The sequence below is a fragment of the Plectropomus leopardus genome, chromosome 11 (genome assembly GCF_008729295.1).
Source record: "Plectropomus leopardus isolate mb chromosome 11, YSFRI_Pleo_2.0, whole genome shotgun sequence".
Classification (NCBI taxonomy): domain Eukaryota; kingdom Metazoa; phylum Chordata; class Actinopteri; order Perciformes; family Serranidae; genus Plectropomus; species Plectropomus leopardus.
In genome coordinates, this window is record NC_056473.1 from 20,826,071 (window position 1) to 20,844,431 (window position 18,361).

An 18,361-nucleotide genomic window follows, 5' to 3' on the forward strand; every position below is an offset into this window, starting at 1 on the left:
GTACGGCTCCACTTAATATCAGACAAAGTATATCATATACTGCATCTTTATACACTCTCACACATGCTGTATAGTCCAAGTATCACTTATGCAGTGGTGTATTTAATACCTCTTAAGCACATGCATTTTTGATAAGACCGTAATGGTGTCAGTTCAAATGAGGACCCAAATGCAGCACAGCTGGCAGGCAAATTAAATGCAGCTGGTAAAATACATCATAAACAGGCAGGTGATAAACTTGAAGATGCAGGTAGACCTAACTCAAAGTACAACATAAAAAAGCACCAAAACTAAACCGAACAAACCAGAATGGCAAAATGCCACAAAAAACACAGGGAAGGAATCTAACAAGGAACACAAGACACAAACTAAGGAATGACACCACGAACAAAGGCAAAATGTCAAGGGAAAAAGGGAACCAGGTACATATACGCAGAAAACTTGTCACAAGAACAAGATTGGAGTAGCTGCAGTAGGCCTGCATTGGCAAAGCAGGGAAAGGCTGACAATAAAAAACGGCAAGGGTGTGGTAGGTAACACTGGGGCGGAGCAAACCAGACTAACACAAAACAGATGTGCAGGGAAGACTGGGAACAGCGAAGGACTGACAAGCCAGGCTCAAGTGTGAAATGTAAACAAAACATATAGTGCAGCAAGTCAAGATCTGTTAGACAATTATTTATATACACATTGCTGCTGACTGGGTAACACCATCTCAAAGCTCGCTGCACACTGTTTTACGGAAACATGTCATTAAATCTGGAAAATGTAACAAAACAGTGCATGTCGTTTTGAGATTGAAAGTGTCCCAAATGAGACAAAAAAAGCCTGGAAACAGACAATGGTGGGAAGTAAAACAAGACATGACACGTGAGGACATTGATTTCCAGAACAAAACGGGAAACAAACAACAAAACCCTAAGAACATGACAAAAAACGTACTAGTCAAAACTCTTCTGCATAAACACTCAAACACAGGTGCCTTAAGAAACACAAAGAAATGCAAGAGCAAAGTTCAAACATGTGCTTACCTATGCAAGCTACTTAATGCGGAAGTGTTTTAAATCATAAGATTTCAGATCTATTTTTTTTTTTTTTTTTTTGGTTTACCTGCGTTTGTCTTTTTGTCTGTTTTTATTTTTTCTTTTCCCTTACATTTTATTACATCTTCTTGTTACAATTTGAGAAATGCACAATGCTTGTAACTAGTTGACTTGATCTGTTATTGCCCTAAAAGGAAACGATTTAAAAAGTACGATTAAAAAAAAAAAAAATCATAAGATTTCAGCAAATATGCATACGTTTTGGAACTATATCCTGGATAAATTAGACTTTACTTATACTGCATGAGTTGTGTGAGAGTTTGCAAACTGAGGTTTTGTTTTGTAACATGGGGCCCCTTTAATTCAATTCAGTATGAATGTTCACCAGTGTTAGATTTTCCATTTACCGTTGAGGCATGCAATGAAAATTGAAGTTTTCTTCACAAATTCAAGGTAACACAAGGTAAGTAACTGATAAACAAATGGTCATGTTGTAGGTGAAGTGTTCCATTAATTTACCAAGAGAAGAAAGAATTCCCACACACTGTCTTTTAAATTGCAGTAATTTTTTAGAAAAATGTTTTAGTCTCTAGACCGTCATCAGATTTCAAGGATTTAACATCCTCTTGCCAATGGACATTTCATCCTTCGGGCCTGTCTACAAGAAACTGAAGGTGTGCATAAGGCTCTACATTCAAGTAGATACAGCAGTTAAACAGTATATTTACATATCAATCTAAGGACACCTTTTATTTGTTTCTCCTTCTACAGTTGTAATGCTCCCAAGATGATAAACATGTTAACACCTGGGTTATTCTTTGTAAATGGGAACTATAACTTTGCTAATTGATAATCATTATACTTTAATTATTAAGCTTTGTTTTAATTTATATTACTGTTGATTTTATTCATTTATTTTTTGTTATGTATATTTTCATGTATTTGCTTCCTTGTTTTCTGTTGTTCTGTTTGTTTGCTTTGGTTTATTCCATGTGGGAAGCAGGGAGGGTGGTTCTAGGCCAAGAAACTATAATACTGAACAAAGCACTGAAAATGCATCTTTAATGCCTGTTGTTTTATGTACAAAATTTTCTCATTTTGTTTTGTTCAATAAAAATTTTTAATCACATAATCATTAAGCTTTAAAAACCCTTAGGCATTCATCGTTTTTTTAATATCAGCTATTGTACATGGAATAACTCCATCCTTTTTTCAAACTGCTCAGCTTTACACACTGTACATGCAATCATAATGAGCGTATGTGCAGCTGTTTTTTGTGAGATATTATGAGTTATATAGCACATAAAAGGCTATGGAGACCCATTCAGTCCAATTGTATTTTTGCAGAAAGTCAGCACCTGTATACAGTGAACACTCTATTGAACATATAGAAGGCTCTCTAATGCACACTGATACCATGAACATTCAGCTCATTGTGGTAACATGTACAGACAGTTTATTGGTTATACAGTACCTCAAAGCCCATGATTTTACCCCCCCCCCCCCCCCCAACTCTCAACAATACATTAATAAATGACTTTTCGTGTGATTATTAAGTTATCCAAAAGTGCTTCTCTTGTTCATAATGTATGCTGTTTTCTGTACCTGGATAAAGGCATATGTGGTTTCCAGTGGGGCAGCACTCTGGCCACAGAGTCCCTCATCTGAATTTGGGCTCCTGAGTAGAAGTAAGCATCATGAGCAAACTTGAGAGCCAGCATATCAGTGGGGTGATCGACCAGAATGTCTTCCCATACATCGCAGGCCTTGAGAAAATTTCTACAAGAAATGTGAGTAACTGTTAAAGACAAGAAAGCACTGAAGGTCAACAGAATAAGTGTACCATGAGAATCACAGAGACGTCAATATGCTTTGTGCTGAATGGAGGGAATTAGAGGCCCCTGGAAAAACAAAAGAAGCCTCTAAGACAATATTGAGAAACAAACTGTCCTCTCAATATTATAGTATATCATACTGTACTACTGGGAAATAAGACACAACAGACAGAATACAAATATTACTCACTAGACTGCAACTGAAATATACAGAAGAGTCTTTGGCACACAACATAACAGATGAATTGTGTGGATCTGAAGCATGTGACTGCATCACAGTGGGACAGAAAAAAAGAAACTTAGGGATGAATGACTATTGTCTGATAGATAAAACATCAAAAAGACTTCTTTCACAGACAAACTATTTCCTCTGGCATGATGGTAAACAAAGCTGATCTCTTCTCTATTTGGACCTAATGTTGACTGACTGCGCTGCAGCCCTCACTTCAAAACATGTTACATTTAATCAGTAAAAATGCCTCTCTTCTGGTCAGGTTATTTTACTGGCATTTCTCTAAAAAGAGTGAAAATTTATCTCAGTAGAAAACGCTTTTTAACAGTAAACAATCTTGCTTGAACTATTTTATTAAACATATTTCCTATTAAAGCCACAACAAGATGAGTTTCTATATGGTTATTTCACAAATGTTTCTAGGGGGAAAAAATAATTGTGTGCATTGTTATCTCCGTTGTTTCTGATAAGACCCCCAGAGGGCACCTAAGTGTTAAATTGTCAAATCCTACACAGAAACTTTTTATTTTCAGTTTAGAGCACCTTTACCTTTCGGCTCCTTGTAATTTCATTTAGCAAAGCTTGCATTTAATATCAGTTGGTTTGAATGATAAATATTTAATCTTGTCAATCATATGCTTAACATTTTAAGTGCAATCTTGGGTCTATTTTTCTGTTAAAAAAAGATTCAAAGATAGCTCTGGGCTGTCCACAACCCAAATAATAATGGGCTTTTCTATTTAAATTTGAAACTGCACTGCTGGTCACCAACATTATTATCTATTTATATTTAGTTGAATTTAGGTTGTGGCGTTGGCGGACCAAAATTCAATGACAGGTCAGCATCTTTTGCCAAGTCAAACTGCTGACCCTTGCAGCACCAAATTCTTTTTTATGCCTCTGTTTTGACTGATATCCTGTAACCACCTGGCTCTGGATCTTACCCACGTGAAAAGAGCTCCATAGCCTTAACATGGAGCTTCTCTCTGGGAGTGATGTCCTGGTTGTTGGCTAGCTCCACTGTTCGCCTCACAGCGCTGGCCAAACTCTCATTCAGACGGATGGAGCTAGTCGTTGACACCAGCTCCAGCCCCGTACTTATCACATGGCCCATAACTGCAGGGAAAACAGATAACACTGGTCTTTTCTTCTGGACTTTTTTACTGCAGTTAAACAATATGAAACTATCACATGCACTTTGATGCAAAGCCAGATATATAAAAGGCACTTTGAAGTAAACTGCCTTTACAGCAATTTCTGTTCATGTTTTATGAAAACTGGGGTCAAATTTCATCTTCTTTTTTATCTTCTTTTATATGATCACACATACTTTGCTAATAAAGCTGATTTGGACAAAGTTAATGTTCAAGTACACTATGCAGCATTATACTTAAAAAAAAAAACATTGTTCAGTCTGAAATGAGATGAGGCCTTTTGGCCGACTTTTTGGCTTGATTGTTTTCAACAATGCTGCCAGGTCACAAATTTCCTCATTTTACAGCTAAACAGTAAACACAAAAATATGTTCCTGAAAACATGAGACAAGAAAAAGAAAATGAAGTCACATGACAAAATGAAGTCAATCTTGATACATATTTGAACCGCGCTGTGCAATTTGACAGTTTGATAACTTCTTTCTTTTACTCAGATGCATGCCTGAAGTTCCTAATTATTCATAGTCTTGCTTTGATTTTCTTTAACAGTCAGTCATACTGATTTTATTCCGTTATTGTAGTGAAATTTTTATATTTATGGACTTTTATGTATTATCCTGTTTTAGGTAGTGTAGGCCACCTGCTGTTAAGTGTTTGTTTGTTTTGTTTAACTGCCCAACAGATGCATATTAGCAACTAGCTAACTCTGGTGAAATTACTTTTAACTGTGCGCTGTCCCTGGAAAATAAACAATTAATTTATTTATTAGTTTGACCACAGTTCACAAGCCATATCCGTCTCATGCAATGCACCTTTTGTATATACTTTTTGTGTCCTTTATATTCTATTTTGTCATTTTATATATTTAAATTGCTTCTATATTTTTTATCTTATGTTCTATTCTAATTAAATTCACTATTTTATTCTTCTCCTTTATGTTAATTGTTTGGCACCAAAACACCAAGTCAGATTCCTTGTATATGTAAATGTACTAGGCAATAAAACTAGATTCTGATGTGAATATAGAGACAGTTTGAGCAATAATGACAAAAAGTTAGTTTATGAAAGTCACCAACTACAGCTTTAAATAAAAAAAAGTTACCAATGATTTCAAATATTGTTTGGCAAATGCATTGTTTTTCTATCCAAAGAGAATTGTGTTCTACTTAAATATTCAGGTCTATTAACTATGATTCATGTTAACAATGGAATTCATCTTAAACCTACATGACCTCCGTTTGTTTTCCTTATGTAACCATAAAAAACAACACTTGAATGGTCTCATCCTGTGTTCTCAGTTAAAGTCAAAAGCAGTTTTAAGTCCTCAGGTGCATCAATGATTATTGAACCTGCACAACAACAGCTTGATTCATTTGCATGCACAACAAATGAAACATTTAAAACACTTGATGAGAGCTCAAAATGAGCACATGGTGATAAATAGCAGCATCTATAACATCAATTACAAGTCATAGAGTTTCTTAGATTGACAGACAGATACTGATTAACCCCTGCTTCTCAAGGTCATTCGGTCAATGCTTTTGTTACATAAATGACAGCACAGGAAGTCATTGCTAAATAGCCAAGGGTTTATCATGTCACTCAGGCAGAGCACAGGTATAACTAATGACATTAATTATGCTTCACTTCCAAAATTGTCCCAGTTACTCATTCTAATGAACACCTGGAACTGGCTTTTCGAAATGGATTTGGTCGTTATTAATGTAATTAATCACACCTGTGCTTTATGGGCACTTATGTTTCATAACATGTCATAAAAAAGCGTCTGTTCTGATGAGCGTGATCTTTGCCTTTTACAAGTCACGATTTCTTCTATTTATGTGCCAAGATTACTCATTAAGTTTATCTAAATTTAACAGTGTTTTATGACCCCAAAGCATTACAACTGATAAGCTTTAATGATTGTAGCTCCCTTGAACTAGAACTAAGACCTTGAGGAGCTGACCTCGTCCGTGTTTATTTAAAGTATAGAGGGTCAAAGTCATTTTTAATTAGGCTATTTCAGCAATGGATAATTTTAGCACTGTTACCATCATCCCCCCCTTTGTTTTCTTACTCTGAACTTTTGACACTGATTTGCTGTCATCTCCTTTAATCTGTTGTCGACTCTGCTGCTGCTTAGTTTCCATATCTTATCAGGACCTACCCAATTAAGCAAAAGGTTAAAAATAATGACTAATGTTTGACCACATTTGTATTTACCAAAATTAGGGTCAGCTGCCTTGATGGCAGAGAAGCATCCTTCAAATCCTCCCAGGGTTTCGTCATTCTGCCATTTCACAAACTAGAAGCCAAACAAAAAAAGATGAAGTGCAATTTTTGTTTACAGTTATACGTACTCTACAGATAATATCACATCTTGTGTATAATTTTTAATAAGAGGAAAGGAGTTTCTTTTTATCGGTTTGTTTGTTTTGTGTGGAAGCATAAGTATGTGAGTGTTACCTGGGTGAGTATGGCATCATATAGTTTGCAAGCCTCATTACTGCTGGTGGACAATGGAAGACCTTCAGCGCTCCATGCCTGTAAGAGACAGAAATATCAGAATCGGTGTTGGGGAAGCTACTTTGAAAGCATTGCTTTGCACACTACCATTTACACTCTGGAAGTGTTTGAACAGCAACAATACCCTCGCCAGAAATCCAGTTTGTTCAACTAAAGCTACTTAGAAAAAGTAGTTCAAATGACTTTGGAAAAAAAAAATCTAATCGACAATGTGCATGGGAAAGAATAGCATAACATAAAACGAAAAAGTCACATGCCAGCATAAAATGAAACTTAACTGATCTTTTTTCATTTCACACTTCCCTCTCTCTTCTTGTAAACTGAGCTGAACTGCCAAACAGAGTGGTTATATTCACCAATGAGCTTTGCCGTCTTAGACACAGATCCAACATATTAAATCGACTGAAAAAAGGTGGACAACGGCCGACGTTCGCCGATAGCTCGACCATGACCGACGGTCGACCATCTGCTTGGTGTGTCAGGGCCCTTAGATGTTGTCAAAGAGGACAGAAAGCCAGAGCCAACAAAAGCACCACCCACTGACATGCAGCCTGGAGACAGAAATAGCAGCAGGACAGTAGCTAAGAAGAGACAGACCAAACACTGCCTCTAGATAGGACCATTTGTATTTTCGCATTGCAGTCCCTCAGTGTCAAACTGCATTGTGGAAACACTTTTTTTTTTTGAAACCGCTTTATTCGGTGTTTTCACTGGTGAAAATCACCGGGTTTTAGGAGAGAAAGTGACCTCTGCTGACAATTTGGCTCCAAGTAAAAACCTCTTGAACAATGACCACTTAAGGAATCCTAACCAGGAAAAGCCTCAGCTGCAACTCTGCAACTCTCACCACTAAATGCTACTACAACCCCCTTTCCCTCCCTAAATCTTACACACTGTTGCTTTAAATGCAAAAAAGTGCTTTAAAAGCACTGATTATGGAACAAAATTCATGAGACAGAAGAATTACCAGGCAACACTCAGAAGATAAAAGGATTGACGTAAGACCTCACAGCCAAACTCACCAAACCAGAATTGTACATCTGACTGAAACTGGCGCACCATAGTTGCCATAACTAAGAGTATGCTAATAGAGAGTGAGGTGCTAAAGGAGTTTATTTTATTTTAACCAGAGTTAACTAGCAGCTAATTTCCATCTGATGTCCCTGGGTAAACAAGGTAAACAAACAAACAAAACAAACAAAAACTCAAAACAAACACAGAGCAGGAAAAAGTCTGCATACCTAAAACAGGAAAAAGTACTCCATGAATGTTAACATTTTACTTTCATAACATAACACCTTTGCAGTGCAGACAAAAGCTACCGGGAACAGATACTTTTACAAGAGAAAACTGTGCACACGTGAAATATTTTAGCCTAACTTAGAGAGGTTTAAACTTTTAAAACCTGAGGAAATTTGCTTGATGTCTTTTGGAAAAACATGGGGTAAAAAGGCAATGAGCAACTTAAGAAATGACCCAAAAATGAGCAAAAAAAAATGAGTAAAATGTTACAATAAAACGACGCTTTTGCAAATGAGCAAAAAAGAAAGAAAGAGAAAAAGGAAAAAAAAATTAAAAAGAGGGAAATTACCAGAGGAATGCGATTAAACATTATAATGATTCAGTAACATAATTTCAAATATACAATGATGATATTTATAATCATAGCTTTCTGGTCATTTTTCCCTTTTAAATCTAAATCTACGGAGGTCCTACAATTTGCAGAACATTTCTTGCAAAGTTGATTATTGCCTTTGTTTCTACCATGTTTAAGAAAGAAATCAATCCAATGTGCTCAAGGTCCAACGTTAAACACTTCCAAAAGGTTGGTAAAGGTTTAAGGTTGATTAAAGTCCACTCAAAATACGGTTTTCTGGGGCAAAACTACGTGTCCTGACAGGAGTTCTTTCAAACACAGTTATGAAGGACATTATTCAATCTTCATCAACCAAGCTGAATTTGTACCTTGTGTTAACCCAGAAGGTGAACACGGTTTAAAAACTCGATATTTGTTTGCTTTAGTTTACGGTTGTTTCCTTCAACGCTAGCATAACCGCAACACTTGCGCGTGATTTTAAACCGCACAAATCTCCTCTGGCGTTTCCGTTCTCGTGCTGTTTCTTGGCGGAAAGTTGTCTTTTTTTTATGATGCATGCATTTTTTACGAAGCCCCATCACTTACCTTACAGTCCCTGAAACTTGAAGCCAGCATTTTCGAGGAGCAGCGTTAACTTTTTCAAACTTTCACCCACACGTCAGCTGCTTCGTCAAGCTACTGAAACTTCAAGAGACCGGAAGTTGGTTATAGTTAGCTTGCTTTCAAAATAAGGGCACGATCAAAACGTGTAAATTATATTTGAATTAAAAGTCATGCGTACTTTCAATAATACACTTTCCACGTGTAAATTTTGTTAAAGGTAGTGAGGAGAATAGATAAAGAGATATGCGCGGTGAACTCTGGGTTTTATTTGTTTATTTTATTTTGTTAATTCCTTCCCATCGTGAGCTCACAGTTTATTTTAAACATGTATGCATAAGACCCTTTAGTCTGAAAAATAGCTGTCTTTTCTGGCTCTAGACAAGCCTGTCAAGTCTGAGAAAACTACCTTTTGTGACCTCATCAATAGTTATGAGAGAGAAAAAAAAACATGACGATGTCATCAGACAGGGAGCCTATAGGTATTAGACACAAAGATGTAATGCTTTAAGGACCTCTTTAATATAATTTGAACCAAATTTTGGACAATTCATCTTTTTTATTTGCCGGTCAGTATAAAGGTATATATAAAGTACGTGATCCAGTGCACAGGCAGGTTTTATGTGAGGGCACGGTTATTAGAGGGAGTTAAATTCATCTACATTTTGTGCAAGCATGAAGTAAAACAGTAGTTCAGTTGTAGGTTTAAAGACATATAACATTAGAAATGTGGACTTTAGCTCTGCTCCTTCTGACAAAAAGAAATTAAAAGATTAAAAAAAAAATCAAATGCTTGTCGCAAGTAAGACCTCGCGAATTCAAATTTAGGACTATTCAATACGTTTCAAGGCTTAATATTTATAAAATTGAATAAAGACATATTAAGACTATTTAAGGGCCTGCAGATACCTGTCAGAGTTATATGGGCTTGGATTTGAGGAAGGGTCTAATAAAAAGTCACTGTTGGTTGCAATATGGGAAATGGGACCTTGTTTTTGATGCTAAGAACTAAAAGTCTGTTTTCTGTGCCTCTGCTGCTTAATTTTGACCATGCTTTAATCTGTTGATTCCCCCAACTCATTAATCATTGAAATACAGCGGACCATCTTTTTGGAACAACCTACTGCCATCACTAGTAGTGTTAATATTGGCATTATTGTTACTATTTATTATTGTTAAAAACATTTGAAAAGGACTTGTAGACCATTGACTTGTAATGTATTTCACGTTGTTAATACTGTTTTGTCATCTGTACATCTTTGATCAACTTTGTATCACTGTTTAGTCTTGAGATTTTGATCAATTATGCATTCTTTGCTTTTACCTTTTTTTTTCGTTTTATGAATGATTATAGTTACTTAATAGGGGAGGTGTCTCCATAAGCTAATTTTGGCTTCTAACCGTTCGTGCACAATGTTTAAACTTTTTAATTTTCTTTCTCTTGTTCTGTTTTATTCTGTTGCTTTGGTATATATACTATAATTTAACTTTGTGTCATATGTAGCTATGGTTTATTGAGTATTAATCAACACAGGCTACTATATATTTACTTTGTATCAAAATCCATGTAGCCTGACTGTAATACATAATACAAATAAATATTTGGGTTTACAGGTAGTCCCTTTGATATAGAATCTCGTGATTTCTGCAGAAATACACAGGTTTTAAGCTAAATATGCCAAAAAATGTAAGTTTTATCTTAAAATTCTTCATAACAGTTAGATCAATTAGCTAACACTAACCATACTACAAAATTAAAAGTGAGACTTTAGTGGACAAACATTTAAAAGAACAACTGCATTGTTTTATTGCCATTTTCAGCATACATCCAACACCCCTATGCATTTTAGCTACATGAAGCATTTACATTACAAGTCGTGTCAACGGAACAGTTTAAAAATTAGGATTCATTTTCTTTACATATAATACAGTTTTGCACACATGTTAATAAATATCAATACAATCATGTCAAACGTATCACACACCATCTAAAACAACAACCTTTAAAATTATGTCACTTTTTTAAAATTTTATTCACAGCTCATACCAAGTCATAAATATAGCCTCTACTGTTTCTGTGCTGTAAAACAGTGACCACCTGGATTCTTACAGTTGTCACAAAGGCTATTAGATTTGACTGCCCACCAGATAAACCTATACGTTCCTGTTCAATGCAAGTTGCTCATAAAGCACTTTGCATTTCTTCAGCATCCCATTTCAAATCTGTTTGTTTGGGGACCTGCTGTAGAAAAGTATTTGGAAAAAAAAAAAAAAGTAAAATTCTTGAGTTCCAGTGGGATACACATATGTGACTACCTCAAAAACAAGTCAACTCAGAAAAATAAAATATAACTTAAGCATAAAGAATGAAAATGAAAAAGGCATCTTGTTCAAGGGTTAAGTATTAACACTGCCATATACTGATGTGAGTGGTATGTAGTGTGTAAGTTCTTGTGGTGTGCTCCTTAGATATTGCAGCATATCCACAAACGGAGACAGTCCTGTGGCACAAAATGAGTAACATAAGCTCTGCAGATCTCCCATTAACAACAGTGAAACAAAAGCTTCATTAACGATAACATCCTGATGTTAACACACACGGTAGAATACGAATCTGAACATGATGAATCTTTGTTGGTTTACCTCGCTATTGTCTAGCATAGTAGGAAACAAACATCTGAACTGAAATATGGACAAGTATTTGTAAACGTGAACTGTCAGTGTGATATACAGTGAATGGCATGTCAAGGAGAGGCCCATCATTATCGAGTCATGTGAAATGCTTAAGTTACCATACAGTAAAGCATAAGTCTGTATGCTATGTCCTAGCTTTCAAGGACAAGTTCTTCTATGTGCCTGCAGCCTTCATTCCTGACATGCAATGGCTTTTGGGTGCATCTGAGTCATGCACAAGTGCAAGATAATGAGATTCTGGGCACTCTCCTGTGAATGCAAAAAAAACTGTTAAAAGCAAACAAAGATAATAAATACATGAAAACCATGGCCATATTTAATGGACTCTTAGCATTGAATCACTAAAACACTCTGTGAGGGGGGAAAAGAGCCTTTTATGATTTCTTTATGGTTTATACAGAACTCAGTTTGTCACTAAATAGAAAGGCAGCTTCAGCAGAGGATATCTGTCCTGCAGTCGGACTGAAAAGGAGAATCTGAGATTGAGACTGGAGGCATCTCTCTAGCGCTAAAAAGCACCTCTGTAGCAGTCCTTTTTGGAAAAGAGAGGTCCCTCTTCCACCAAAATGTGACTTGTTCTACACAACTATACACAAAAACACAATTCTTTACAATTCCTTTACATCAGCAGGACCGAACTGCATTCTTCCCTTTAGATAATTGATAAAACAAGTCTTTAAACATTCTCCCAAAGGTCTTCCCATGTTTGAGAGGATCCATTTCAAGGCTGGGATGATAAAGCTGTGAATTTACTCGCCTCTCCGCCCTCAGAGAGCGAGAGCAAGCAGAACTGCAAGTGATGAACTGGGACTGCCTTTGGGCAGAGGATATGTAAACGTTGTGGACTGCTTCAATGTCAGAGGCAGTCGTAGTGTTTGTGTGTGTTGGGGGAGTCTTTACACATTCACTGCTGCAGGTGTTCAGCAGACTATTCTGATCAAAGATGGCCTATAACAAGTCAACTCTTTTTCCAGGCAATCATTTCGCTCCTGTTAAGCCCAGTTAAGGTTGAAGCCTTTGGAGAGCATCACAGCTTCCAGGTCCTTGTCCTCCTCCTTCTCCCGAAGCCTCTGCTCCTCCAAGAGGGCCACCAGGGCATCGCGCTGCTCCACCACCTCCAACATTTCATTTAGGATCTGCTTCTCTTGAGCAAGCTCCTTCTCTGTCTTCAGGTGGTCTGAGAGAGGCACAGGGAAACAAGGAGTTAAAGACAGGGACCAGATTATACAAATCTACACATTTAGTCTAGGTTTAGATTAAAAACTAAACTCAGATTTAAAGAGAAGTTTGAATTTAACCTCTCTTTCCTTTGAGCTAGTTTTGAAGTTTGGTGCAACAGAATTTAAACATAAACCACAATTTGATCAGGTTTAAAAATGAATCCTTGTTGGTGCAATCCAGCCTCAGAGCTAAAGTGGCACTCCAACATTCACCTTCCACAGCCATTCGCTCCCTGAGTTCCTGCTGCAGTCGGCTCTGTCGGTCCTCCAGCTCCAGCTCTCTGGCACTTGGGGAAAGACAGAGAAAGATGCATGAGTTCAGTTTGTTGCTCGGATGAATCATAGCTTTCAGCATTGATGTTTTTTTTTGACTGCATCTTCATTTATCTAGGCAGGATTTGTTTATAATTACTAGTTCCAGAAGAGATGAATAGTTCATTTAAAAGCTTTTGATAACTGACAATAAGATGATAACAGTAAATCATTTAATGACTTGTCAGGATATAATAAAGTTGTTTTTTTTAAATGGATGCAAATGCGATCACATACCACAACATAATATTGAAAAATGATTATGACTTCATAAGGGCTAAAAACCTTTTTAAACTCATGATGTAATAATAATAATCATAAAAATAAGAGGGTTATAATTCAGTGTTATTTTATCTTGTGTATACTTTGTTAGGTTATAATTGCCTTGTGCTTAAATGATGGAATATTATTACATCATCAGGAAAATTTATCGCAGGTATTAAATGTTGGATTATATTTTTAGGGATGACAATATTGTTCATTGGTCCTTTCATTGCAACAACTATTGCAGACAACGAGGTCCAAAGAATCAATCCCCATTAATTGGGCAATCCCTTGACATGTCCCTGTAGGGCCTTTCGCAGGTAATATTTTCCTCTTGACAAAGACTTGAGTTCACGGGAAGATATTTCTAAAATTGACCTCCGAATTCCCATTGCACAATGCAGAGCTGAGCCTGACAAAGTACTTCTGCAGGTGATGAATGATAATCCAAGACAGAACAGTTATGTGTGACTATAAATCCCTAGTCTTGTTTGTTTACCAATTTATAGCCATGGTATTATTATATAGCGCTTGCTAGATTAACTCACTCTTTAGACATTCCTACTGCCAACTTGTTGCATATGCCAATAAACCAAACCAGCACGTACGGACATTTTGCAAAACATCAAGGCCATGCCTCCTTTGTGGGGGGGTTTATAGAAAACCAAAGATCCTATAGATGTCAATGCAATTTGATGTGTTTGGATTATAATTTAGACTTCTTTGTATGTATGTATTTCTTGTTAAACAAACATTTATTTATGGGCATGTCTGATAATCATTTTGCTACCTTGCCGGAGCCTGAGTGTTCACAGTACCTTGTTAAATTAAGACTGATGAGCGTTATGTTCCTTCAAGCTTTCCCCATTAAAGTGGATCATTGGCCCAACACAGTGGCTGGACATTGATTATCTGGAAATCTATACATGTTAAGAGTTTTGCATCACAATACCTGGTGGTGGTGGTGGTGGTATTATTAGGCTAAGTGTTGCCTGTAAATAACCAACTTGTTGATAGCCAACTGTTTGATCTACAGGCTGAAATTTAATAGGAGATGGCAGTCTGATGCTTTTTTACTGTGTCACTGTGCTGCAGCAGCATCACACTGGAGCTTACGTTGGCTATCCATCCGTAAAAACTGTATATTATATCTCATATTGTGATATGAGACTAGATATTATCTTAGATTTTGGTAATCGTAATATGGTTTCTTTTCCTTTTTTTAAGGCTGCATTACAATAAAGTCATTTTCTAAAAATATTATTATTATTATTAATAGTAGCAGTAGTAGTAGTAGTAGTAGTAGTAGTTGTTGTAGTTGTAGTAGTATTTGCCTTTACCCACTGAGTCATAAATTCCACATTACTGATGATTATTTATTCATATCTAACTTTATAAATATTTAATGAAAGCGCTAATTGTCAACCCTAGAATATAAAAAAGATTGTGAATTAATTTTTTTCTAATTTCCCAGCCCTCAACAGCATTATTTAGTTATTTACTACACTAACAGTAAATATTCAGCATCTTGTGTGCATCAAATCTCAGTGTGAAAGCCTCGGTTTACCCACTACACATTAGCTTTTCAGCATTTTCCTGTTTCTCTACTCGTGTGACGACTTTTTTTTTCCCCAAGAAGGGGGCGCAGCCTTAATGATGATGTAAGGCCGGTCATGACCATGACCAATTTTATGACTATGGACAACTTGATATATAGTATATATAAAGAAGACATTTCTAACTAGCTGCTTGGTTAATACAAGAGTTGACATTAATGCACAACTAATCTATGGATCCTGAAAATGAAAATCCCCTCAGATGAATCAGATCATCGATTAGCTTATCCATCTCAAAAGTCAAGTAATGTACTTACAATATCATGAGTTCTGACTCATAGCGGACCAGGGCATTTTTCTCCTGCACCAGCTTGAACCACTCTTGCATTAGCTTGGGATCGTCTTTCTTGCCCATGCCTGGAAGGAGGAGGGAAGCACAGAGTGGGAGTAAGACACCAGATGGCTGAGAGATGACATGTCTCACAGACAAGGACTGACACAGGCAATGCAATGACAGCCAAGCCAGGATGTCCTCACTGGGGGGGGGGGGGCGGGTGGTGAGGTGGAAGGATGGACTCGACACCAACGTGGTCAGTCACGCCATACTTAAAGATGGCGTGGAGCTACAGGTTTCAACTTTTGTAAGTTCATACATACACATACAACCCACCTACCCACACACACACACACACATAAACAGACAATACCTGTTGTTGTTAAGTTGAGAGTTTGTGTTACCCAGTTTGGACTTAGTGTCAGATGTAGCTGCTCTTTGGGAGCAACTACCTCCTCCTATCAGTTTGTTTTTTCATAGTGGGATGGTAGTAAGAAAAAACACAAACACACCAATCAGTAGCAAAAACATTACAGAGAAGTAAACCCAGGGATCCAATAGAAATTCTTCACCCTCCCCTGCCCACATATTGACCCACAAGCAGTAAGAAAATCCTTTTACATCCCATTCATGCTGAGCAGTTTAAGGATGGAAAAAAATGCATGAATTATTCTGCTGTCTTTACATATTCAATTACAAGGTCAAATGTACATGGGATGACTTATCACTGAGACCAATAGAGAGCTCACACTCCTCTATTAAGTCTGCCTCAGGGTAAAGCATGTTCGGTGCCAGTTGCATCATGCAGCACACTTCTTCTGCAGTCCCACTGTACGCACAGAAGACCAGTCTACATGGCATGCTTAGAAAGGTCTGCTGCCAGGACGATGCATCCTTTTCATTTATCTGACTGCAGCAGGTGGAGCCAAGCGGTTTCAATGAAACACCGGAAGGCGAACCTCGATGCAGCGTGACATACTTAGCTGGGGAAGCGGAGGCTCTTGCAAAACGAAAAGGAAAAACATTGTACACACATAAATCGCATGGTTGTGGTCTCGGGGGCTGGCTTTTGCTAATTAACAGACAAGGGACAGAGAGAAAGCTGGAGTAGAGCTGCTCACACTGGAGAGGAATACATGTGGAGACAAAGGAGGAATCCTAAAAGCAAGGCTGAGCTTTCAAACCTGTCCTACAAATCTTTGTTTAATTCGTCTCAGACTATTTCAACCAGTTCCACCATCACCACCCCTCAGCCCAAGGCTCCAAACACAAAGGAGAGCCACCGGTACAAGGTAATACAAGAACAAAACACCAGATCTCGCACAAACACAAAAGCATGTGTCTGGAAACGGATTAGAAGCTCAGGCAAAGTTTCTCACCGACAGGTGTTAGATACGGAAACAAACCAGATGATCCATTAATTTTTTAGGACTTGTTTTGTGTAAGACTTGAATATTTATAACAAATCATCAAACCATGCAAGTTTCTCACTCCATGAACCACAAACTTGCCCGCAAGCCAGCAACGTCTCAGGTGTTCACAGCCCAGTTTTGTTATCATTTTATGATTACATCATTCTTAACGTTTAGTCAAGGGATACCAGGCAGAATTCCTAAAAACTACTGCAGAATGCAGCTTTACCATTAATCTTAGCTAAACAGAAAACAGAACCCATGCTGTTGAATAAAGACACATTGCAGCAGAGTAGTTTCCCCTTTGTGTGAATGGAGGTAGATAGAGGATCTTTTTCCCTAGTATTGGACTTTCTGAGACACTATGCTTGTGTGTATTACCAGTAAAACATACAGCGTATCCAATAGTATGAATTATGCTGCTTAAACTGGATTTTCTATCATGTGTTGGTGAGCTGCAACTGACCCTCAAACAGCAAATGGCTCAAAAGTAGCTCAATTGTCATAAAAATAGTCCAGTATTGATCATTTTTATTTTGGAGAAGATTTTTTTGTTGTGACAGTTACTCAGTAACAAGGATGACACTTTTATTCTGGTTAAAATAAATATTAAATATGAAATTCTTTAATTATGTGTGCAGCTTTGACAAGTCTTTGATCACAGATCTATGAAGAATAACAATTAAATAAGAAAATAAGTTTCAACCCGGTTGAAATAAACTGAAATGACATTTGGTTTTGAAAGCCATCAGTTATCAGTCACTGTGTGTAACATTTAAAAGCCTAATTAAACAATAAGTAGCCCTATCTGGCAACGCTGCACAGTAGGCATGTCAAGTTTTGGATATCTCAGTTCAGATGAAACAATTATATTCAAGTATGAGCTTTACTATACCCCTTAGACATTTTGGATGATGCCAAAAGAAAAAGTGTAAAGGCCTTTACACACTGGGGGCATTTTTTTACACATCTATATATATATTTAGTGGGTTTTTTTGGCATGAATACCTACAGAATGCAAGTATTACACAGCAAGTACTAGACATGTTTCCCTAACTTTAAAAAAAAAATAATTTTTTTACTTTTTCATTTTTTTCAATATTTCCTGTCAAGTTGCTAATTGTCTTTTTTCCCATGTTTATGAATTAAGTCAAACCAATCTGTCAGGGTGAAAAGGTTTAAATACTTGTGAAAGGCATCTGAAAGCAGTACAAAAAGTGATGTCTCTCCAGGTTTCAAAGGGTTAAAGTTTCTGTCCTGCTCCTCACTCTGTTTGGGGAAGATGACAATCTACATTAAATACCTCGGTCTATTGTCATAGTGGTCAAAAAAAAAAAAAAAAAGACCAACTGACCATTACCTGTAACAGCAGACATTCTAACACAGTGATCAAATTATAATGAAATGTATAATTGGAGCTTTCTTCAGCATTTAAAATCCAATTCCTTTTAATAAATGTCTCAATATTTCTCTGATTTTTGGAAACATTGTGGGGAAATCTACTGAGCCTGATTGCACACGAACAGTGAGAACTGGAAAAGGAGGAGGACCGGTTGGGAGGGTGATGGGGAGGGGCCCAAGG

The 18,361-nt window shown here is 37.0% G+C and overlaps 2 protein-coding genes across 24 annotated transcripts in view; both read right to left on the reverse strand.

Moving 5' to 3' along the window:
• Nucleotides 1-9,051, reverse strand: part of ttc38 (tetratricopeptide repeat domain 38) — a 47,984-nt gene extending 38,933 nt beyond the window's left edge. For 2 of the 3 annotated variants that reach the window (XM_042495474.1, XM_042495475.1), the window contains exons 1-5: nucleotides 8,973-9,051; nucleotides 6,731-6,808; nucleotides 6,488-6,569; nucleotides 4,055-4,226; nucleotides 2,649-2,822 (exon numbers count right to left, since the gene is read on the reverse strand). In XM_042495474.1, coding sequence (XP_042351408.1) covers nucleotides 2,649-2,822; nucleotides 4,055-4,226; nucleotides 6,488-6,569; nucleotides 6,731-6,808; nucleotides 8,973-9,002 — 536 coding nt within the window. In that variant the 5' untranslated portion in view covers nucleotides 9,003-9,051. Of the gene's footprint in view, nucleotides 1-2,648; nucleotides 2,823-4,054; nucleotides 4,227-6,487; nucleotides 6,570-6,730; nucleotides 6,809-8,972 lie in introns of those variants that run through there. The other variant, XM_042495476.1, reaches the window with a different exon arrangement.
• A 1,718-nt stretch (nucleotides 9,052-10,769) lies between these two features.
• The window catches only part of mical3a (microtubule associated monooxygenase, calponin and LIM domain containing 3a), a 106,891-nt gene continuing 99,299 nt past the window's right edge, over nucleotides 10,770-18,361 (reverse strand). For all 21 annotated transcript variants that reach the window (XM_042495757.1, XM_042495761.1, XM_042495755.1 and 18 more), the window contains 3 exons: nucleotides 15,351-15,450; nucleotides 13,115-13,188; nucleotides 10,770-12,858 (listed from right to left, as the gene is read on the reverse strand). In XM_042495757.1, the coding sequence (XP_042351691.1) occupies nucleotides 12,674-12,858; nucleotides 13,115-13,188; nucleotides 15,351-15,450 (359 nt within the window). In that variant the 3' untranslated portion in view covers nucleotides 10,770-12,673. The remainder of the gene's footprint in view (nucleotides 12,859-13,114; nucleotides 13,189-15,350; nucleotides 15,451-18,361) is intronic.